General features: G+C 53.7%; 1 protein-coding gene across 1 annotated transcript in view; it reads left to right on the forward strand.

Annotated features, from left to right (window-relative positions):
• TMEM181 (transmembrane protein 181) overlaps positions 1-23,049 on the forward strand; it is a 45,489-nt gene extending 22,440 nt beyond the window's left edge. Inside the window, exons 5-17 of the mRNA XM_069598838.1 lie at positions 395-516; positions 3,166-3,276; positions 8,939-9,019; positions 10,538-10,637; positions 11,053-11,183; positions 11,399-11,490; positions 12,581-12,638; positions 15,478-15,580; positions 16,124-16,175; positions 17,690-17,772; positions 18,771-18,860; positions 19,667-19,733; positions 20,085-23,049. Coding sequence (XP_069454939.1) covers positions 395-516; positions 3,166-3,276; positions 8,939-9,019; positions 10,538-10,637; positions 11,053-11,183; positions 11,399-11,490; positions 12,581-12,638; positions 15,478-15,580; positions 16,124-16,175; positions 17,690-17,772; positions 18,771-18,860; positions 19,667-19,733; positions 20,085-20,163 — 1,169 coding nt within the window. The 3' untranslated portion in view covers positions 20,164-23,049. The remainder of the gene's footprint in view (positions 1-394; positions 517-3,165; positions 3,277-8,938; positions 9,020-10,537; positions 10,638-11,052; positions 11,184-11,398; positions 11,491-12,580; positions 12,639-15,477; positions 15,581-16,123; positions 16,176-17,689; positions 17,773-18,770; positions 18,861-19,666; positions 19,734-20,084) is intronic.
• The last annotated feature ends 794 nt before the right edge of the window (positions 23,050-23,843 follow it).

Raw genomic sequence — 23,843 nt, forward strand, 5'->3', positions numbered from 1 at the left:
TGGGATTATACGTTTAATACTTTATGTATATCTTTGTATTTGTGTTCCTAGATGTTTTTTTAACAATGAGCACATAATCAGAAAAATAAGAGATTATATAATCAGAAAAATAAGAAACTTATGTTTATCTTGGTACGAAGTTAGATTAACATGTATATGGGAAAGTAAAATATATAACTTTATCAGCCATGAAATAACTTGGCCTTGTGTGAGATGAAGGTTGGTGGTGGGTCAAAGGCAGACTCTCGAGGGAGGGCTCGACTCTGCTGGCGGGTGTCAGCTTTGCCAACTCGCAGAGGGACCTCCCTGGGCTGACACACATCCAGGAAGGCGGGCGTGTCTGCTGGTGTGACCGGCCCTCGTGGACTCTGACACCGGGATTCTTCTTCTGTAGAAACATCTATTCAGACAACCTTCACCATGACTGTTAAGGTTGATGGTGTGGCTCAGGACGGGACCACCAAGTTCATCCATAACAAAGTTCACAACCGGACGCGGACGCTCACGTGTGCAGAGGTGAGTCCATGCGACCGGTGCACGGCGGAGTCTTGCCGCATTCCTGTGGGTGGAGCTACTTTCTTAGGTAAAGAAGCTAAGTCACACCACTGATTGCATGGAAGACCTACCCAACCCATGCACCAAGACCTTATAAATTCTTAGAAATGTGCTCACACAGTACACGCACACAGGCACGCACCCTGGCGCCTGATCGTGCTGTCTGTGTCACGCCTGTCTGGCATGGCCACAGATGCCCGCTGATGGGCTCCCTGTCTCACGTGAGCGTGGTCTGCCGCTGTCCGTGGTCTGTCTGGATCGCTCGGGCCTCGGTTGTTCCCAGCTGTGGGATGCACGTCCCGACCCACGTGGGGCACTGGGAGCCGGGCCTCGTCGGGAGCGGCCGGCCTTTGTTGAACATCCGCCCCAGGTGCAGCATGTGGCTCCGGGCTGGGAGGGGGAGGGTCCACAGCGGCAAAGGAGCCCTCATTGTAGGGAACCGTGTTCCGTTGAAACCCAAAGAGTGGCAAGCAGGTCCTGCCGCAGTACGGAGGCTCTGTCGGAACCTAACAGATCAAGGAGGGGCGTGGACAGCACGGGGAGCCCCGAAGAGACTGCGTCTGATTATAGTATCAGGAAGGGCCCCGTGGCGGTGCTTTCCACACGTGGTCTCATTCCATTCCTGGGGCAGGAACTGTCCGAGAGCCCCCTTGTGTAGAAGGAGGAACTGAGGCTTAGAGAGGGCGGGACCCTGGCCCAGGATGACACAGATGGCGAGTGCGTGACAGCGCCAGGCCTTCAGCCCAGGCGCTTTGTTCCGAAGCTCGTGTCCTTGACATCCGCGGACACCTCCTGGTAGTAACGGGAGAGGAGGCTGGGGAGCCTTTCCCAGCGTGAAGGCATTCAGATGGGAGTGGTCCTGTCCGAGGCCAGCCGCTGGCTCTGGCCCTTCTGCATCGATGTCTGCTGGACGGTCCTGAGATGGGTCAGAACTGCCACCCGAGCAGACCAGGCCCCCTGGAGGCGAAACTGATGGTGCGCCCTGCCCCTTGTACTCAGGCGGTGTCTGCTGCTCAGCTGAGCCCAGACCCTGCCCTGGGTCCCCTGGGGAGGCCCAGGCCATGGAGCTGGCCCCCTCCTTCTCCTCCGTTCATCCCCTGTGTTAGTGGGGACAGTGGGCCAGTTTCTGAAATGTCTTTTCCTCATCTGTAAAGTTGGGGGGCCATGCCTTCCCTGGGGGTTGGCGGAGAGTGGTGAGGATGGAGGTGGGCGAGGAAGTGAGAGCTGGAGCTCTCTGTGCTGGCATGAGAGCCCGGGCCCCCCCCTCCCTGCTATGCAGGATAGACAGGAGGGACAGTGGGCGTGGGGGCTGTGGGGACCACCGGCCCAGCAGCTGCCTTCTCCACCCTGCGGACACCACGCACCCCCGTCTCCTCTGCCTCCTCTCCTGTCCCCTGGGGCAGCTCTCCGCCCTGCCAGCTGCCCTCCTGCCGTCTTCAGGACATCCCGGGCTCGGGAAGCCTTGCCCAAGGGCAGGTGACTCAGCCCCAGTCGGAGCCGTGGCTCCAGCAGGTGCCACCGGGAGGCCTGCGTGTTCCTCACGGCCCCGGGCTGGCTTGGCCACTGAGTCCATGTCCACATCTGTGGGGGAGACCCAAGCAGGCCCGTTCTTGATCCTAAAGGATAAAAGCTTGGGGCTTGGCCGGTCCGTGCGTACACACGCTACACCACGGAGACCGCAGGGGCTCTGCGTGGGAGCCACAGGCCAGGGGAGAAAAGGGAAACGCGTGATCCGCCCCGTGCATCCTACAGCGACTGCAGAGATGGGCCACAGAGGAGGGAAGGTTAGGCGGAGGGCTCTGAGCAGTCGTGTCCTCACTAGCGTGCCTCCTGCACTAGTGTATTTGTGAAAATGTCAGTTCAAGTTGCATTAACTCACCTTTTTATTCAGGTGACATATCATTTAAGTTTATGAAAGTAGGGTTGACTTACAGTGTCGCGTTCCCTTCTGCTGTACAGCGAAGTGATTCAGCTATACATACGTGTATTCTTTTTCGTATTCTTCTCCATTATGGTTTATCGTAGGATACTGAATATACTTCCCTGTGCTACCTAGTAGGACTTTGTTGTTGATCCATCCAATATATAATAGTGACCCCCATGGACTGTAGCCTGCCGGGCTCCTCTGTCCATGGGATTCTCCAGGCAACAATACTGGAGTGGGATGCCGTTTCCTTCTCCAGGGGAATCTTCCCGACCCAGGGATCAAACCCAAATCTCCTGCATTGTAGGCAGATTCTCTACCATCTGCGCCACCAGGGAAGCCCGAATCCCAAACTCCCAGTCCAGCTCTCTCATGCCTCCCCTGCCCATTGGCACCCAGAAGTCTATTCTCGAGGTGATGTACTATTTTGAATCCTATGAAGTAGAGGAGGTCTAATGATTATAAATCATGCGTTATTTGTTTCTAAATATGTCCATTTGGTTCTTTCTTTCTAAGAACTGCTTTTGGCTGGCATCTGAGTTCCCCTGGGCTCCTGGTGAGCTCCCTGGAGATGCTCTGTGCTGATCCTCTGTGGTTGGAATGGGTCACTTCACGAGTCAGCTGGGAGAGAGTGAGTCTTGCGCGTTTTAAGGACACAGACACAGATCTTGCTTGTGCATTTGCAGAAATGTGCAGAAATCATCGTGGCTCACCTCAGCTACCTGAATTACACTAAGTATACAGTGACGGTGGGATTCGAACACCTGAAGCGGCCCGTCAAGGATTTGAACTTCACCGTGAGTACACCGGCTGACCACAGCGTTTCCATGGCTCACTTGTGTAGCTCCCATTCTCTGTGGAATGACCGAAATAAATCACAGCTTTGAAATCATGCTCTTTTGGATGGTGGAAGACATGTACAATTCTAAGAACTATTAAAAAAACCGGTTTATTAAGTATACATGGAGTGAAGGATAGCTTGAATTAGCGTGGAATTGGAAGATCGTGGTGTCCTGAGACTTAGCGATAGTAGCCTTGCAGTTGGAAGGTACTGGGGCAGTCCTCTGGGGAAGGCGGGGCCCCCTCCTCCAGGCCTGAGTAGACTTAGACCCAGCTGACCTCTGGGAGGGGTCCCTGCTCTCAGGTGTGCCCCGAATCGCACAGCTCTGATGGTTGTGTGTGCTGAGTTACTCAGCTGTGCCCGACTCTCTGTGACCCTATGGACTGAAGCCCACTGGGCTCCTCTGTCCACAGGATTCTCCAGGCAAGAAGACTGCAGCAGGTTGCCATACCCTCCTCCAGAGGGTCTTCCCGACCCAGGGATCAAACCCCCGTTTCTTATGTCTTCTGCACTGGCAGACGAGTTCTTTACCACTAGCGCCACCTGGGAAGCTCTGATGGTTAGACTTCCCTGTCTCTCGCCCAGCTGACATTGGCTTCCTTGTCCCCTCTGCTCGTTGGGAGTCAGAATAATGAGCGTGGTGACCGAGAATGCAGGTTTTAGACCAGACAGAAGAGCTGGGTTCAGATCCCGGTGCCACCATTACTTCTGCCGTGAAATAGCTACTTCTCAACAGCCGTGACTGTTGAATGAAGGTGCCAGTGGGTCCTTTCTCGAATCGCGCTGTTCTGTGATGTATTCATGCGACGCAGTAATCCACACGACGCAAACGCAGCCTGTGAGCGGTTGGCCCCCGCTTCCCTTCCCCCAGCCCCGCAGTCAGCCATCTGCTGTCTGTCTGTATGGATTTGTCTGTTGCGGACATTTCATACGAGCAGAATCGTGCTCTTCATGCTCTTCCGTGAACGACTTCTTTCGCTGAGCCATGATTTCAAGAGTCCATCCGTGCTTCGCTGGCATCAGCGCTTCATTCCTCCTTTGCTGAATGCCGTTTCACTGTGTGTGTGCCGCCTCTCGTGTACCCAGGCGACAGTGGACGGGCATTGGGTTTGTTTCCATCCTTCAGCTGCTAGGAATAACACTGCTGCGAGTATGTATAGTGAAAGTGAACTCGCTCAGTCGAGACCGACTCTTTGCGACCCCATGGACTCTAGTCAGTGGAATTCTCCAGGCCAGAATACTAGAGTGGATAGCCTTTCCATTCTCCAGCGGATCATTCCAACCCAGGGACGGAACCCAGGTCTCCCACACTGCAGGCAGATTCTTTACCAGCTGAGCCGCAGGGGAAGCCCACGAGTATTTATAGACAGGTTTTTATTTGGATGACCGGGTACCTTTCACTGAGAGGTGTGTGGGCGCCTCTTGCACCCTTAGGTACCTTCCCGCCTCTGCGGTTTCCCCCATTTCCTGGAGGCCTCCGGACGTCGGCTGGGCTTGGGGCCGTACCCAGCACCAGCTCGTTTTGTGTGCTGACAGATGGTGGCCGAGGTCACAGTCACACTACTTTTGTTCCTGTCCTGTCTCTGACCACCCAGAGCGAGTTTATTCTTTGCCTGCAGGCGCTGCAGGTGTTTGAAGATGGCTTTCTCATCCCCGCCAAGGACCTTTCTTTTCCTCCCTTACAGATCCCTCGGACTCCGGGTTCTCTCCCCATGGCCCCAGGTCAGCCTGGTCTCCTTTGTTCCGGCCTCTGTGGTTGGTTTCTAACAGTTCAGATGCTGCTCAGACATTACACTCTGCTCTGAAACTTCTCAGGGTTCTGTCTTTCTGCCCCAGCCTCTCCTGATCTTTGAGTTTGAATCTGGATTCTGTTCTTTGTTGTATGACTGATTTCCTCGAACTTTGTCCTCAGAAAATCCAATCAGCGTTCTTCTGTGTCGTGGAGTTCACGAGGTAGGAGTTGAACTCAGAGAGGGCCTGAGACCGATGTCCGAGCTCAGGTGCACTTTGCTCTCGTCCTGTGATGACATCTGTGCTTTAGACCTTGCTGTTTGCATCCTTCTGATTCAAGAATACGGAAGGAAGAGAGCACCGTGTTTCCCCAGCGAGGGATCTCTCCTTTCTGTCGCCTGTCTGAACATCACCCTCTTAAGAGCCTTTTACCAAAGTGCTCAGCAGTGATCCCCCCGCCGACCCCGGGTTTACCTCACTCAACCCTGTCATTTGGGTTTGGGTCACTGTTTGGTTTGTCTTTGATTGTGATTCTCTCCTTTTAACTTTTGTACCTGTTTACATTTCCTCTTAAGCAATCATCACAGTAGCTGTATTATTTTGGATTTATTATAGCTGCTCTTATTTGCTGAGCTTTCACTCCTTGCCAGGGTCTGCACTAAGCTTATTCTGTGCATCAGCTTACTTAAATGTTACAATACTTCTACAGAGCAGTTGCTTTATGGAAGCGAAATCTGAGGTTTAATGTGATTTAAGTAAACTGCCCAACTGGGAAATGGAAAAGCTGGAGTTTGAACCCTAATCTCTGATGTCACAATTCATATGTCCTTAATCACCGTGATTTCCACTTTTCTAGTAACATCAGTTGTTAATAGTTCTGCTTGCATTGCAGACTCACTTGTGTTTTTTTTACAATTCTACGTAAGTGGAACCGTGCGACAGGTTTGAGTTCTTGCACTCGGCGTAAGTGCCCGGCCGCTGCTGGATGGCGGTGGCGCTCAGTAGTTTAGCCCTCCGTGCTGCTGCGTGAAGGTGGCACGGTTAGTGTATCCACGCACCTGCTAGTGGCGCCTGCGTTGTTTGCAGTTCGGGGCCGTTACAGAGCCGCTGCGAACCCCCGTGTCCAGACCCTCGCGTGGACGCGCGCTCTCGCTTCCCTTGGGTGCACAGGGAAGGGATGCCGACTCCTGTGGCAGGGGCCTGTGTCACTGATGAAGACACGCTGGGTTCACGGCGGCCGTATCGTCTCACATGTCGGTCAGCACCTGTGAGAGTTCCCGCTGTTTCACATCTCGTCTCATCAACACTCGGTGGGTCAGTCTTTGTAATTTTGGCTGTTCTAATAGGTGTGTAGTTCCCACGATGGCTCAGCAGTAAAGAATCCGCCTGCCAATGCAGGAGATTCAGTCCCTCAGTTGGGAAGATCTCCTGGAGGAGGAAATGGCAGTATTCTTGCCTGGAGAATGCCATGGACAGAGGAGCCCGGCGGGCTACAGTCCACGGGGCCGCAAAGAGTCAGACATGACTGAGCAGCTAAATGACTGCAACGGTAGGCGTGTAGTGGTATTGTGCTTATTTACAGTACTTTGAAAATACTGGTCTTCTGGCTTGCATTTTTTGACAAGAAATCTCTCATCCTATATTTGTCCTCTATAATGGTTTTCCTCCCCTTTATCCATCCCCTACCCTCACTTTTAAGATTTTTTTCTCCTTTTCTTAAACAGTTTGATTATGGTGTTCCTTGGTGTACTTTTCTTCCTATTTCTTGTCCTTTGAGTACAGTTGAGCTTCTTGGATTTGTGAGTTTATAGTTTTCATCAAATCTGGGAAAATTCTGGCCACTTTCTTCAAATATTTTTTCTATCCTCCTGCCTTCTTTCCGTCGGTAGGAATCCGAGGACTCCAGGTACATTAATACATCTTCTCAGCCGCCTGAAGTTATCTCAGAGCTTACTGACGCTCTGTGCATTTTTTCTGTTCCATTTTAAGTCGATTCCTTTGCTCTGTGTTCATGTGTTCACATTTATACCCTCTGCGATGTCTCATCTGCTGTTGATCAGCCTCCCGGTCTCGGCCTCATGCTCCTCTAGCTGCTTGGAGTCCTTATCTACCAATTCTATCATCTGTGATTTCTGGGTCAGTTCTTCGATGGATTACTTTCTTCCTCATCCTGTTCCATATTTTCTTGCTTTAGTACATGTCTCGTATTTTTGATTCAGTGCCAGAGCTTATGATTGCTGGACTTCTGTACTCTCATAAACATCGCTGAGCTCTGTCCAGGACGTGGACACGATACTTGGAAGCAGCTCAATCTCTTCAGGCCTGGATTTTAAACTCTGCTTGTTGGGAGCAGAGCAGCACCAAGTGTAAGGCTGATGTTGCCCCACCGCCGAGAAAAAATGTGCTGGCAGTGCGCTCCACAGACCCTATGCGTGTTCCTGCTGCCCGTGGAAGGCGCTGTGCTGGCCCTGCGTGTATGCCAGGGATCCTGCCGTGGAAGGCGCTGCGCTGGCCCTGCGTGCGTGCCGGGGATCCTGCCGTGGAAGGCGCTGCGGTGGCCCTGCGTGCGTGCCGGGGATCCTGCCGTGGAAGGCGCTGCGCTGGCCCTGCGTGTGTGCCGGGGATCCTGCCGTGGAGCAGGCGCTGTGCTGGCCCTGTGTGCGTGCCGGGGATCCTGCCGTGGAAGGCGCTGTGCTGGCCCTGCGTGTGTGCCAGGGATCCTGCCGTGGAAGGCGCTGCGCTGGCCCTGTGTGCGTGCCGGGGATCCTGCCGTAGAAGGCGCTGCGCTGGCCCTGCGTGCGTGCCAGGGCTCCTTTGGGGGATTTCCCGGCCTTGGGTGGCTTATCCACACTCAGGCACAGATCAACATTCGGCTGAAGGTGTGGGGGCACGACCTTGGCAGGTGTCCGGAGCGAGCTCTGTGCTCTCTGAGTGCTCTGCCCCGTGAGTCACGACTGGTGAGCTCTGTCCCTGCCCTCACCGCGGAGCGTCCACAACTCAGGGAGACCGCAGGCTCAGGTTGGCTTCCTGCACAGTGTGGGGCGACCCGAGGGCGCACCCCTGCCCCATGAGCAGGCCATTATGGCTCTTCACTGCTTCGTGTCCACTGTGTGTGTGTGTCTAATGCTGCAGGCAGGTGAGGGAAATCTGAGTCCTTCATTCAACTGTTGCTCTGTTACAGTTTTTACATCGCTCAGCTGATTTTAATTCAGCACAGACATGATGGTCCTTCCTGGCACGGTGCAGCGCGTGTCCTGGGGTCTGGGGATGAACCTGGCTGCTGAGCAGGATGGGAAGGGCTGCCTTCCGCCTGCCATCAGCACACAGGGCCCCTTCCTCGCCCTGTTAGCCGCAGACTTGATATGAGTGAGACTGCTCAGCACGGGAACTGGCAGCTGTAATTCCAGTGTCTTCTTGCGTCAGATTCACGTTTCTGTTTCATTCAGTGTCTTTTAGATCATCATACCTACTCACATTTTTTGCATTTTTAAAACTTTTTTTTTCTTTTAATAGAAAGCCTGGCCTTTTCTGTTCCCCCACCCCCCACTCACTGATGGCTTTTTCTAATAAAGAGATTGATAGCAGTGATCAATCTTTGATATGAGATTTAAAAGCCAAATGCTCATTATTATTATAGAATAATTTATCTGCTAGATTCATCATTAGTATGCTACTGTTTAAAACCATTGTCAACTCTTGGTACAAAGTATATGTTCTTTAATATAAAAACATACTAAGTGTTAAAGTGTTAGAACATGTCAGAAAGTGTAGGAGAACATTTTAAATTCCCTGTAATCTCACATTTCAAGATGACTATTGTTAATGATGTGATGTACTTCCTTTCAGATGAATTTTTTCCCAAATTGTTTTCCTGCTTTCCATTTTAGTGGAAGACTTACGACCCTGCGTTTTCCCATTTGGAAATCTGGTTCCGGTTCGTCTTTGTGGTGCTTACCTTCATTGTCACTGTGAGTACCGTTCACCTCATGGAATCCTACCAAGGGCAAAGTTAGTTTACAAATTCTGGTTGTCAGAGTGTGGGAGATTTATCTGAACTCTGAAACACTCCATCCAGTGGGCCGACCTGACGGTACTGAATATTCTATACTCTGCCCGGGCGCAGCGCTGCAGGAGTGCGGTGGTGTCATAGTAAGGACTTCTGAGTAGTGTCGTGGCAATTACAGGTGACTGACTCGTAAGTGAATTGTCATCAGCGTTGAGTGACAAGTGCCCTGTAACTTGGGCGGAAGGAGTTCTGCCTTGTTTGAGTGACATTCTCTGAGCGCTGACTCAGCAGGTTTTGGGGTTTTTACATTTGGAGAAGTGGACCAGACCTTTCGGTCTTTGGGCTTTTTTCAGGATTAGGGGATGGATGTGCAGGCTCAGGGCTCCTTTGGGATCCGAGGTGTCTGTCCGCAAGGGCACCATGACTTTGGGGAGCAATCGCTTATTAAAGTAGAAGCAGCCCCGTCGGTGCCCAGCCAGCGAGGGTGGGCGTCTGTAAACTGAAGGAAGGAGGAGGGGCCTGCCCCGAGCCGACGTCCAGGGGGTGGGCCCACTCTTTGCAGTGGTGGCTGCTCCAGCTGCCACCCAAGGGACTTGCTGTTTTGCAAACCGACCGCAGAAGGACAGGCTCCCAGGGGACGTGGAGGAAGGTGCCAGGCAGTGGTGACCTGGGAGTGGCTGGAGGGCCACACCAGGCCGCAGAGCTCAGAGAGAGTGGGCTCGGCCAGGGCAGCCCCCACCCCACCCCGGGGAGCTCCCTGAGGGAGGGAGGTGGGAAAGTGCCATCGACCCTGGGTCAGAGATCCTCGCCATTTCTTAAAGGATTCCTGTTGCCTGCGGCTCTGCAGCCAGACTCTGGGGCCTAAAGAACTGGGCCCCATGTTCTCAAACGAGAGAAACGGGCCTGATTCTGACAGACGGGGAGATGGGCCATTAGCCCAGGACGTCCGAATTGCTTAGTAGATAACTGGCTCCTGTTAGATCGCAGGAAAAACAAGAAACGACACCAGGCCCAGAAATCCCAAATTGCGTGATGCTTTAAAGGCTGTAAAGAAGCCTCTCCCAGGAGCCGGGCCCCTTTAGGCACGCGTTTGAAAACAGGCCCACCGTCTGACCGTGGCTGTAAGCCTCATTCTGGGGCTTTTCCTGTGGGTGCCCTGGTGTCCCCCAGAAGCCGCTGTCCCCTGTGAGTCGCACCTCAGGGGCGTGTGGCCTGTGCCCTGGGCGGTCCTTCCTGATAGAAGCAGCCGGCTCAGGAGGAGGCCAGGCCAGAGGGGTCACGGCCGTGACCATCCTCATCCAACCCCCGTCCTGTGATAACGGCTCCTTCACAGTTGTCCCTGGCGGTCTCGGTGTCAGTTCAGCCCGGGGTTAGTGCAGCAGGTCTGGGCTGGCCCCAGACCTTCGATGCGGGCCAACAGCTGTCAAGGAATGCCGCGTGGCGTGGCCGAGACGGTGACGGGGCCTGGTCTGGTTCGCAGTGCCTGTTCGCGCACTCTCTCCGCAAATTCTCCATGCGAGACTGGGGCATCGAGCAGAAGTGGATGTCCATCCTCTTGCCCCTGCTGCTGCTCTACAACGGTAGGCCCTTCGGCGCGGTCCCCCTCCACACCAAGAGGTGGAGGGCATCCCGGGGGCGATGGGGCCCTGAACAGGGAATGCACGGGACGTGGCCCCAGGACTCACGGGGGCGGGCATTTTCCCCCCTGCTTGGAGGACTTGGCTCGGGGTGGGAGCCCAGCTGTCTGCCTCTGTCCCTTGCCCCAGAGAACTATTCCTTCCAGAGCTGCGGCTGGCGAGAGCAGGCGGCGCTCTGCAGTCATCCCCAGAGCAATCTGTTCAGTGGCTTTTCAGTTTGCAAAACAAGACAGCCTTTAGTTCACTACCATCCCCTGGGCTCTGGCCGGGGAGAAAGCCATCCTGAGCCCTGCGCTCCTGTGGCTGGGGTGCCCGCCGGCTCCGCCTTCATCAGGCCTGCCTGCCTCTTGCCTTCCAGACCCGTTCTTCCCCCTGTCCTTCCTCGTGAACAGCTGGTTCCCGGGGATGCTGGACGACCTGTTCCAGTCTGTGTTCCTGTGCGCCCTATTGCTCTTCTGGCTGTGCGCGTACCACGGGATCCGGGTGCAGGTGAGCCCTCAGCGCTGACCCTCCCGCTCCAGATGCTGGTGACGGTCCTAAGGTGGACTCGGCCTTGAGAACCTGTCGTCACCCTCACAGTCCACAGAAGATGTGTGCCGTGTGAACATGATCTGAGTATCTATGATCCGGTGTGGTCTATGAGGGGGTAATGGTTTGCAAGGATTAGTAGCTTCTCTACTTTTTACTTTTTTTTTTTTTTAAAGGGAGAAAGGAAGTGTTTGACTTTCTATTTGCCTAAATTCTTCATCGTTGGACTACTGTGGTTGGCTTCTGTTACCCTCGGAATATGGCAGACGTGAGTAACTTTCTTCTACATGAAACCACAGTCTTGGCGAGCATTGAATAATGTGGGCAGACTCAGAGTTGACCGTGTTCTGTGAACTCATCCAGAAGGGAATCTGTCACCCAGGGTTTCAAGGCTTGCTCGTGTGACTTGAGCTGCGGGTTCAGTTTTGCTTGAACAGTGTGTAGAGGCATGCCTGAATCTTCTAGTCTCCGGTGGAAAAGGAAAAATACCACGTCATTTGAGATATCTCCTTCCGAGAGGCAGAGGCTTCATTTGTAGGGATGATGCTCCATTTGGCTCCTGGCTTGCCACTGTCCCCAGATGTTTTGATTCTCTCCTTTGGTTTGTGTCTGTAAAGCTTCCCGTCCTCACACCAGCTCCCAGAATTGATCTTTAATATTTCTGTCCGTCAGTAAAAAGGCACCGCGCAGAAGCCTAACGTAGTAACAGCCTGATTCACCCAAACAGAATTTTCTGCAGAAACTAGTTCCATCTCAGGGACATGATTTTGGAAGCTGGCACATCTCATTTCTTGGTACAGTAGTGGTAGGACTTAGCTCACATCCACTTCTCTCGCTGCCCACCTGTCATCCAAGTGACCAGTGTTGTTTTGAAATGAGTATCATGAAAGTTTATGTTTACCTTTCTTGCTGTCTTTCCCTGGAGGAGGGCATGGCCGCCCACTCCAGTATTCTTGCCTGGAAGACCCCATGGACAGAGGAGCCTGGCGGGCTGCGGTCCATGGGGTCCAAAGAGCCGGGACTGAGCGGCTGCGCACATTGCTGTCTTCAGGTGCTCATCTGTGTCCTGGTGCCATACGTGCCATAGACGGGGTGCCCGGAAAATCAGCCTCAGAGTTGAGATAGCATAGAGATTCTCTTAATGAAAAATACTATACTTTACAACACTGAGGACTGTGGGCCGTTCAGGAGGTAATTCAAGATTTCTCATAAACCAAGGTTTACTTTTCAAAAATCTTTTATGGTTGGTCAGTGAGTAGATTATATTAGTAAATTTTTTAAAAAGCCAAGGGAGAGAAAGTATAAAATAAACTAGTTATTAATCTATGGCTTTTTTTTTTCTAACATTGTATCTTTAGAGTCAATGAATTACATGATCCAATGTACCAGTATCGAGTTGACACAGGAAATTTTCAGGTAAGGATTGTTAGTGAAACCTGTGGGTTTTTTTTTTTTAGCTGCTGTTTTAAAAAACAACTCAATTTTTTAACTTAAATTGTGCCGTTGACACAGCTGGCTGGCTAACTGGTTGTTTGACAAGGGCCATAGAAAGCTCATGGGAGGAAAATTGGGGGAGATGTGTGTGAATGGTAGGAAAAAGAAGCCCTGCATTGTCACTCCCCGACCTTGGTTTATGGTTGAAGCGCCAGGGCACAGACGTGCCGATTTCTAGGAACATTGTAGAACAATTAAGACATTTTGTCCACTTACTTCTCTGAAGCGGAGCGGGGCTGGCTTCGTGGGCCTGCGAGCTCTACAGCCCCAGGGCCTGGCGCTCCGGGTGACGCTGCGCTGTCTCGGTCCTGAAACTTTTCGCACTTTGGGAAGGCGGATCCCAGCGTCTTTACTTAACGCGAGTGACAGCCAGCCCGGAGTGTGGCCTCCTCTCGAGGCCCAGGATGTGTCGGTGCCTCGTGGGTAGCCCGTCCTGGTGCAGCTTCCGCGGAGCCCAGGCATGGAGGTGCCTGGGGCTGAGGGGCACCCGGACCCCCGCCGGGGGGTCTGGAGTCCTGTGCCCGGGCAGGGCGAGCCCCAGAGCTGAATCCTGACCCCAGGTGACTTTCCGGCATTTCCCCGTGCAGCTTTGCAGAGGGTGATCAAGTCTGTGGTTCTTTGCGGGAACTGCTGTCTGAAAAGGAGAGAAGTGTAGTGAATGACGATACCGTGTTGAAAAGCGGTTGAGACAGACGTGTCACAGGGATTGGTGCCAGCGCTGATTCTCAATTGGACCCCAGCAGCGGAGTGCCCGTAGCCTCTCCACTCCACTGTTTGTGAGTGTGAGGAGTTCTGAAGGTTGTTCAGTGTGTGCCTTACAAACAGCATGTCATAACCTTTGCTCTCAAAGGATATGTGACCTTGTGAGGGAGAGAAGGCGTGGGAAGTAGAGACCAGTGTTGCAGCTTGCAGGGGCCCAGCAGGTGTGTCCTTGTGGACCGCAGGCCCCCGTTACTGGGGGGAGGCTGTCTTTATTTGTGTTTTGTCCTCCCTGTCTTTGAATTAGCCCTGGGATGCTATCGTAGGTTTGCAAGGCAGGGTGCCCCTGGAGCTGCAGAGGAGGGGGAGGTGTCCTGGGCCAGACAGAGGAGACACTGTCCCCGAGCTGTGATGGGGCGGGACGGACCCTTGGAGAATCTGACGCCCCAGGAAGGCTCTCAGCTGTGTCTCCTGAGGGGTGAGGCCTCAGGGCGGCCCCTCTGGGGTGGAGACACTAAGGAAGGGGAGGAAGGAGCTGCTTTGACACCTCGTCAGAGAGGATTCTGCAGCCCCGGTGACAGGTGACATTTGAAGACTGCCACCAAAGCTGCTGGTTGAGTTTGCACCTCCCAGGCTACTCATTGGAAAGACCCTGATGCCGGCAAAGAGGAGGCGGGAGGAGAAGGGGACCACAGAGGATGAGGTGACTGGGTGGCATCACCAACTCAAAGGACATGAGTTTGAGTAAACCCTAGGAGTTGGTGATGGACAGGGAGGCCTGGTGTGCTGCAGTCCATGGGGTTGCAAAGAGTCTGACACAACTAAGCGACTGAACTGAGCTGACACTAATCTACAGTTAGGGAGTTTCTGTCTGGTACGGTCACTGCTCACTTCTCACAGGAGGATGTGGGGCAGGCAGTCCTGCCCAAGGTCACACGCCCGGCCTGCCGAAGGTCACAGGCCGGTCCTGTGCTCTGGCGAGGCTCCCCAGGCCTGCGGGTGAAGCCCACAGTCCTGGGCCACAGCCGCCCCTCCCTCCTCCTCCCCGTGTCATCTGTGCAGTGGGCAGTGGTGGGATCTTCCCTCGAGTCGTCGTGAGGATTGAGAGAGAGAAGCAGGGTGAAGCGCTGGGCTGGGCTCCGGCACAGCAGGGTCACTGCGGCTCTGGTCACTTGTCCCCTCCTCAGCCCGGCAGTCAGGGAGGCCAAGGGCTCGGGAGCCCTCGCAGGAAGAACAGGCTGAGCAGTCTATTCCTGTTACTAAAGGAAACCCTTGAAATCACGGGCTTCTAGGGAGATAGCTGAAGGGGCCCAGGATGGAGGCCACGAAACCCTTTTCCTTTACAGACGAGAAAACCGAGCCCAGGCTGAAGCCACAGGTTCCGAGGAGGCAGAGCAGATCCTTTGTCTGCTGACTGTGCGGGGCGGTCCTGGCCCTGAGAAGGAAGCGCTGGGGCGGGAGGAGGGGGTTGGGGGGGTGTCAGGTGCAGAGGAGGCTTTGAACTCTTGCAGAGGTTCTGCAGAAGGAGGGGCACCACGCACCCAGCCCAGTGGGGCCTGGCCTTCGTCAGCCAGCTTCGCTGTCACAGCTCCTGAGTACAGACGAGAGTCGTCCTGTGTTCCTGGCCTCAGGGTCGCAGAACCTAGAGTCTCCTGGATGGTCTGGTTCAGTCCCCTCGGTCCTCAGGAAAGAAAACCGAGGTCCAGAGAAGCTGAGATCTTCCCGAGCAGGGCAGGGAGCCAGGACCTCACCCCAGGGAGGGGCAAGCGGGAGCCACCACGTTTACTGAGCACCTAGTACATTCCGGGCCCCGGGCCCAGAGCTGCCCGTGCACTGGGGAGGCGTTCGCTCGTCTGATGAGCAGGGACCGGGGTGTGCCCCTGCATGAGCCGGCCGCCTGTGCCGCACGAGCAGAGTCTGCGTGTCCTTGTGCTGCTCGCGGCAGTGACCCTCGACCCCGGGTCCTTTTAGAAAGGCTTGGCTTTCCCGCTTACAGCATCGGAGGGAAAGACCACCCTTGAGACCCCACGGTCGTTCAAGGGCCCGTCTTGTTTCCTGCCAGGGAATGAAGGTTTTCTTCATGGTGGTGGCCGCCGTGTACATCTTGTACCTTTTGTTCTTGATCGTGCGGGCCTGCTCCGAGCTGGGTCACATGCCTTACGTAGGTGAGTGCTGGTCTCCCACCCTTGGTGCAGGGCCGCCTGCCAGGTCGGGGAGGCAGGCACCTTCAGGCCGGGGGCGGCGGGGGGAACCTCGGCAGGTTTGCTGGGGTGACTGGGCCACGTGGACAGTGCTTCAGGCGAGGGTGAGAGGGAGCGCAGTCAGGGCGGAGGTCAGCTGGGGCCCCGGGGGGCCGTGTGTGTGGCTATTGGAGCTGCCTGGATCCTTCTCGAACACACCTTCCGAGCGAGGCAGTGGGGGTGGGGGTTTCCTTCTCTTTGAATCGGGGAAAGTCACCTGATCTCATTGGGTCCTGTCCCCCAGTCTGTGACAACCAAATAGTAATGGCCACAGACCCTTCCAGACTCAGGGAGGTGGGACAGCGTGTCTTCCTGGGCGTCAGGTACTAACAATGGGAGTCCACACGGGAGGGGGTTTTGTTCCGAGAGTTTGGCTTTCTTTTCTTCTTTATTTTTAAGCTCTCTGGGATGAGTGGATTTTAATTCCAGTTTGGTGATTTAAGAAGCCTGTATGTATTTCTCTTTCAGATCTCAGGTTAAAATTCTTGACTGCGTTGACTTTTGTCGTGCTCGTCATCAGGTAAGAAGACTTTATTGCTTGATAGAAGCAAAATGTGAATTTTTGTTCGACTGTCACGAGTATGTTTTGTCCCCGTCTATGGGGTTAGTTTTAGGGTGCTGCTTACCAGGTGTCCGCAGGGTCAGAGGCCCCTCCCCCGCCTGGCAGGGCCCGGGGAGGCAGGATCGCACTCTGTCCCTGCCCTGACGCTTGTGTGGAATCAGCAGGTGCAGCAGAACACGGGTGGGAGGGTTAGAAGCCAGGGTGCCGTGCTTGGGCGGGTCTGTGGGCGGGAGTTGCTTTTGTTTGCATCCCTCCAGCGGGGGTCCCTGAACCTCACCTGAGGGAGGCGCAGAAGGCCGTGTCTTTGAATGAATCCCAGGTCCTTGCTCCCGAGATCGAAACCCTGAGAGGAGAAGCAAAACCCTGAGAGAAGCGTAGCGTCTGCATTTTGCTCTCCGTTCTTGGTTGTGCGAGCAGCAGAGACGTGGGCGTGAGGGCCTTCCCCTGGTGGGGGCTCTTCGGGGCTCCTCCGGGCCAGCTCCCCACTGCTGCTCTGGGGTCTCAGCTGTGTGGGGTGGAGGATCCTGGAGGCCTCTGGGTTCCTTCGCTGCCCTCACCGAGCCATGTGAACTCAGCCCCCGTTGCAAAACGAGCTGGGTTTTATTCCACCTCTACGTTCACCTGAAGGTACCGGTGCGTGTGTGGCTGTCGCTCGTCTCTCCTCAGCCCTCGTGCGGCCTCACACTCAGCTCACCTCCTTCTACACAAACTCCCCCCACCCCCGCCCCCGCACATCCTCGCCCTCCCGCTGCCCCCGCCCACCGCTTGGGAGCCCGACTCCCTGAAGCGCTTAGGCTTCGTGATCTTTCTTCATCTGACTTTCAAGGGGGTCGGCCCGTTGGTGCAGCAGAGGTGTATGGAGCACCTGCCCTGGTGAACAGGCAGGCAGGCTCCTTCCTCCCTGTTGCAGTGTTTATATTCCAATGGAGGAAGGTGGTGATTAAAAAAAAAAATTAATAAAGAGCGGAAGTGCCATAATGAAAACAGAGGTGTGATGACAGCCGGGGGCTTGTGGCTGCTTTAGCAGGGTGGGGGGGATCTGCTGCCTGAAGTCGGGCCCTGAAGCTCGGGCTCGGGGACAGCAGTGTGTGGGGGTGGAGGATGGGAGGGCAAGGGTGGCCAGGAAGTCAGGTTGAGCCCGGGTTCCCTTCTCAGTGATGGGGGCCCTTCGCAGGGCGTTTGGCCGGGAAGGAAGAGACCTGGTTTACGCTGTATCCAGCAGTCAGTCTGGCCGGAGCGGAGGTTGGACCTCAGGGAGGGGAGGTGGCTCTGGGTACCAGGACCCTGCCGTCACACGTGTCAGCAGAGAGGCCGTGTGCGCGTGTGTGCACGTGCATGTGTGTGCAAGTCTCCATGCAGAAATAATCGTGACTAGAGTAAGCGAAAGTAGCAAGTCTATTGACATATGAAGCTAGTGCCGTTTCTTGGTACGTTTTTACATATTGTTCCTCCCTCCCTCCCTTCTTTTTCAGCATCGTCATCCTTTATTTAAGGTTCGGAGCACAAGTATTACAGGACAATTTCGTAGCTGAACTGTCGACTCACTACCAGAATTATATCCTTTTCTGGGAAGGTGTCAGGCACACAGCCTAGTGGGGTGGGTAGCGTTTCAGGCCTCTGAGCGTCCGGAAGAGGCAGGTCACCTGTACAGCACACCCTGGGGGCCCCATGCCTGTCCCCCCAAGTGAGAGGCCCCTGAAGGCGGCCACGGGGCTCAGCCATCCCTGGGGGTTGCTCGCCAGATGGATCAAGCCTGGGGACCCCAGCACCTGCCTCGGCTGTCCTCTTTGTGGGGCGGGGACTGCAGAGGGGCAAGTCACCATCGGCGCCTCCCTCGGGTCAGGCCGGGGCTGCCTGCCTCCCCCTGCTGAGCACTGAGGAGAAGCCGAGGCCTGACTCAGGAGTCCTGTCTCCCAGAGGGCATCCCTTAGCACCTCCCAGGAGTGTCCAGCTGTGGGGGACACTGGTGCCTCAGGGCAGGGCTCCTGCGATCCCTGAGGCCTCGTTGCTCAGTAGTGACCCCCCCTTTCAGATGCGTGCCCAGGTCAGCTGTGTGCTCCCCTCTCCGCTCTTAGTGGTGGCATCCATCAGGGGACACTTTGGGGTTCACCCTGGATGTCTTGGGTTCTTTCTGTGGGGCCTCTTACATCCTTGGAGTCAACGCATGATTGTTCACAGTTCAGTAACTGAATCTCACACCAAGCTTTATCAGATGCTCTAAAGGGTCTGTAATTCAGAAAAGACTAAGAAAGACCAGTTTGAGAGTCTTGTTTCCAGGGCATTTCACCGTTGACTCACCCATACCTGTGTGGCCTTCCCACCGTTGTGTGTGCCTTGATGGCAGCAGGTCCTGCCACGGATAGGAGAGGGCACAGCTCACCTGGGGGTTCCAGCTGCCCCGGGAAGGTTACCGTGACCTCTGGCTGGACCTACCCTGTGGCGCCCTGATGTCTGGGCATGGACCCCCAAGGGCCTAGCTGGTTGGGGGCGGGGCCAGCTAACAGGACCAAGGAGACCATGTCTGGGCCTGCTGCTTCCCTTGACTGCTGCCACCAGCTGAATTCTTGTCTTTCTACGGCTTGTTGAACTTTTACCTCTACACTTTGGCCTTTGTGTACTCGCCCTCGAAGAACGCCCTGTATGGTAAGCTGCCCCTGACCCCCTGCCCACCTCCCCTTGGCAGGGCGCCGTGGCTGCAGAACCTGCTCTGGAGCAGGGAGACCAGGTGGGCGCTCACTGTGAGCCCCGAGCCGCAGGTGGAGCCCAGCAGGTTCTTTGTCATTACAGCCCCTCATGCGAGAACCAAGCGAGTCGGTGGGCCCTGACACCAGCATCATGACGCCCCCCCGCCCCGGCCACCGCCCTGGTGCCCTGAAATGATCTGTACAACACGAGTGCCCCGACCATCAGAAGAAAGCCCTGTGTACCCCCAGCCCACCTCCCCAGGGACCAAACCAAAAAGCAAACCCAGCAGCCCTCCCGCCCCGGGATGAGAAGGGGGCGAGCTCTCTGGAGCCCAGGCAGCACTTGGCGCGCCCCGGCCACAGGCTGTCCGTGGAGGAGTTCCCAGCACATGCCCGAGGCCCTGGCGGCGTGCGGTGCTCCCGTCCGCGGTGATGGACCGGCACCGGGGGCTAGCTCAGGCCCCAGGTAGGAGGGTGGCCTGGCTCTCGTGAGGCCCTGGGGGATTCCAGGGGGTGGGGCAGCTGGCTCTCGGTCTCCTCCAGGGGGCTCAGGCCCCTCAGGCTCCCACCAAGCCTCCCCGCGCTGTCCTGGCCTGTGGGTGAGCACATCCTCCGCCAGGACTTGGAACCACCTGTCTAGCTCAACAGCAGCCATAACCGGTGGAGGCAGGACAGGAATCCAGCTCTCTCCGACCCTCATTCTTTTCCTAGGACAGCACCCGGCCTCTCCCGGCTAATGACACAACAATGCTTGTTGGTTTTCAGAGTCGCAGCTGAAGGACAACCCCGCCTTCTCCATGCTCAACGACTCGGATGACGACGTGATCTATGGGTAAGTTATATCCCGCTCTCTGTCCCGCGGGAAGCACTCAGCCTGCCTCTGCGCGTTCACTGAGGAGGCTGGCGAGCCTTCTGAGGCGCTGTTCACGGTATCATCCCTTTCGGTCCACCCGGGCGTGTCTGCGACCCCCGGTTTTTTGTGCTCAGGAGGGGCCTCGTGCCTTCCTGCTGGGCATCTGCGCACATGGTTCTGGGCGGCGGGCCCTGGCCGTCGAGGGGCTGGAGGAGGGGGAGGCGGTGAGAGGGATGGGGCGAGCCAGCAGGGGCCGGGCTCTCGCGCCGCGGCGTGGAGAGAAGTCCGCGCTGTCGGAGCCCGGGGTGTCAGAGGTCTCTTCCGTGACAGGAGTGACTATGAAGAGATGCCCCTGCAGAACGGCCAGGCCATCCGGGCCCAGTACAAGGAGGGCTCCGAGAGCGACTGAGGCCCGGCCGCCCGCCGCTGCGAGCGCGCCCCGGCCTGCCTTCCCCGGATGCGTCTGACGCGCAGAGATGCCCTGGCCCTCATTCATTTACACGTTTGAAAGGAAAACCAAAACTGAGGGCTAATTTAAATGTTGGGCCTAAATTTACCGTCACACTGACGGCATTTATTTGGGAAGAGAGGCCCTGACAAAAAATTTTAAGACAGCCAAATAATTTTTTCAGAGATTCCAGATGATGAAAGACAAGCTGTTTTCAATGTTAAGAAATCATTCCTGTTCTTAGTAGAGAGAATTACGTGCTTTAAAAAAAAGTTTGCTGATTTTGAGTTCCCGGAAGGCCTTTGTGAATGTGGCCCGCAGCATGGTGGCGTTCCCCCTTCTCGCTTCCTTTCTCCCCTGCCCCGTGGCACCAGTTGTCGACCCTTCAGAGGGAAGCCCGTTTCTGAGGCTGCCCCACGAGGGCGTTCCTTCCCCGCAGGCTGTTGAGGGGGCGAGGGAGGCTGGGTGGGCAGGTTCGAGGTGAAGACTGCCACCAAAGCAGAGCCAGGGTCTCGGGAGTTCTGAAGAGGGTTCGACAGGGTTCCTTAAGGATTGACAGGTCGTCAGCTCCGGTTGACAGGGAAGGGTCTCACTGTCAAGAGTCTTTAGAGGCCTGTGAGCCTTACATCGTGAATATGGATGGAGGCCCTTGTGGGTGGGGTGGGAGGAGGGTACCCATGAAATTCCAGTGAGCAGGAGTAGCTCTGTTAAGGACGATATTCCTGTAGAGCTTTTTTTTTTTTCCCCCCCAATAAAAGCTAAACAAGTGACTGATAACAATACTACAGATTCGTTATTGCCAAAAACTTCTTCAGCTTCACATTTGGAAACTAGGTGCAAGAAGGTAACACATTTTTAGATGGTTTATGGAAGAACATCTCTGGGGAGAAGGTAACTTGTGGGGAATCATTCCTGCCCTGTGAGCCTTACACGGTCGTCAGGTAAATGGGTGAACTGTTCTGCGTAAGTGCTGTCTGGAGCTGCTGAATCCAGGAGAAGGCCCTGGAGACCCCCAGCTCCTTTCTGTCAAGGCCAAGTGTGGGAGGTGGAGCTGTCTCCTCTGCCTTTCCTCTGGCGTGCACACTCATCTCTTGAACGGTTCACCTGTGAGCACTGCAGACATCCTGATGCCTACCATCTGGGCAGACACAGCAGGTAGGGACATGATTGTTCCACCCTGCAAACAGCACCTCCACTGTCTCCATCTGTGCATCAGCTCTCCAGCTACCATGCAGAGCTCAAACGATAGTCCACTTCAGGTAGCGCCGGGGCCTTAGAGAGCTTCATGAAAGACTATTTATTATGACTTCGTACTTTTCTTAATTTAACGTACCTTTAATATGGATTCCATTTATATTTGTTTTTAAAACCCTGTAAATAAGAAAGTTTGAATTCAGACAGTTGTGTTGGTGCAAGGGTAATTCAAGTTTACATGGTTTTTACATCTGCAATGATGTGATTCTTTTTTTGATTCTGTATATTCAGAGGTATTAAAATTTTTTTGTTACCAAACTTACTTCTGTTAAGACTCACTATAAGTAATTTTATGTAAACTGATGAAAAGTTACTTGTGCTGATTAATGTATCCTAGTATGTTATAGTTTACAAATTTTAATTATTATAACTGTCCATAATTTGGAATGTTTTTATCAGTAATTGTAAAGTATCTGAGGCATTTAGCTGTACACATTTAGGCATTTTTACAACTTGTCCTGTAGTGTAACTGTTAACTGATGATTGATCTTCGTACGTTGATTCTTGATAGCATCAGGTCAGTGAAATGAAAAATAAGGGAGTATTTATTAACTTTCTGTAACTAGGTTGGGAACAAGGAAGTTATAAAAGAAAGTACTTTGGGGGAAATGGTTCTTTATTAAATCATGCATTTTCAATTTATCTTCTCTGGTGTATCATATATGTCAACATATTACATCTTCCATGTAAAAATGTGCTTCAAGTATATAGCATTTAGCATGTGCTATAGGTACTAGGTTATAACACTAAAGTCTGCCAGCAACCTTAGATGGTAGCAAGAAAATTATTTTTTTGGTCTTGGAGGGTTATCAGAGTACTATAAACTAAAATTAAAAATCCAAAGGGCTGACTTTAGTTCTTCCATGGTAATGGCATGAATAACATCATCTTGGGGATGATTTTTTATACTGGTCTAGTCTGGGGAACCTGGAAGATGACCACAGGCCTTTCGGTTTCCCTAGAGAGAGCTTCATTATCCATGAGGATAAAGGTCCGCTTGATTTATTATTAAATCATTAAAGCAGCACAGTGATGCAGTTTTCTCTCTTAAGCCCCATTTGAAAGGCTAAAGAAGGAGATATATAAAATATATTCAAGGTTTGTAAGATTGTTCCTGTACATAATTACAGATTGCAGTAAAAGTTCAGATTCAGTATGTGAAGCCAGCTTGCTAAATGGGCAGGTTACAGGACAGATGTCACCAGCCTCAAGTATTCTGTGAACTGTTTACTCAAGGTAGAGTTAACATTCAGTATGTTATGACGTGGTCAGTAGCTTATTTCCTGGAATCCCCTTCACAGGTAGAAACACTGACGCTTAGAGAAGGGGTGATGAAAAGGGACATCTCGTTGAGGACTGGATGTAGGACCCAGGAATGTATTGCCAGACTATGAAACAGGATTTTCTGCTACTGAAAACTGCCTTTTTACAAAAGGACTGTAAATGTTTGTAAAATAAAACAACTCTAAATCTTAGGCTCAATGGGAAAGCTAGAGCTGAATATTAGACCTTGGAAGTGCGTCAGCGAGCACACTACCCTGGGTCACAGAACGATCACTGTAATCAGAAGTCAATAAATGTTTATTTACGGCAGATTCACACTGTGGGAGTGGCTTCATTGAGACTGTTTCTCTGGTTTTTCTTCAAATCGTGTGAATCTTTAGCCTTTTACTACCATTGTGGTGGATGTTAGCACACTGTTAATATTTGATCCTGTTTATGTACAGTGGCTTCCTCTTTGCGTGTGGCGTTAAGGTGACCGTTTAGGCACTTTAGGGACGAGAGCAGGGCTTTTTCCAATTCAGCAGGTGATGCAGAGGTGTGTCTACTGTCGTGTAAACGTGAGCCCTGAAGGCGAGTTAAGACCAGGGTTTGGGCCCCCCCCCCCCATGTAACTTTAAATCAGATAACCTCTCAACACCTTTTTCTGACTTGTTAATGGGCTAATAATTGTGGACCCAAATAAGTCACTGTGAAAACACCGCGTAAGCAGTGAAGTACTAACACGTGTTCGTTGTGATTGCTGCTGAACGACTGACGCGTAGAAGCTGCGGTGTTGCGGGTCGGGCGCGGGCCGCGAGTGTGGCTTCAGGTCCTTTGGCTAAAAGGACAGTCCAGCCTGCCCACTTCCTGCCCCTGAAGCTCCAGAAGAGGAAGGATCTGAGAGTGAAGAGTGACTGATGCTCGGGGCAGAAATCCAACCAGGACACCGCAGAGCAGCCAAGAGCCCCCAGCCCCCGGGGGGCCAGTCAGCACACTCACTGTACTGGAGAGAACCAAAGCAGAGCTGCAGCCTTTCCTGCTCTTTTTACAGTTCGATTCTAAAGCCAGAAGCTAAATATGGAGAATCCACCTGTGATACTATTTAGACAATGAAGAACACACAC

Source organism: Ovis canadensis, chromosome 8, assembly GCF_042477335.2.
Source record: "Ovis canadensis isolate MfBH-ARS-UI-01 breed Bighorn chromosome 8, ARS-UI_OviCan_v2, whole genome shotgun sequence".
NCBI classification, from domain to species: Eukaryota; Metazoa; Chordata; class Mammalia; order Artiodactyla; family Bovidae; genus Ovis; species Ovis canadensis.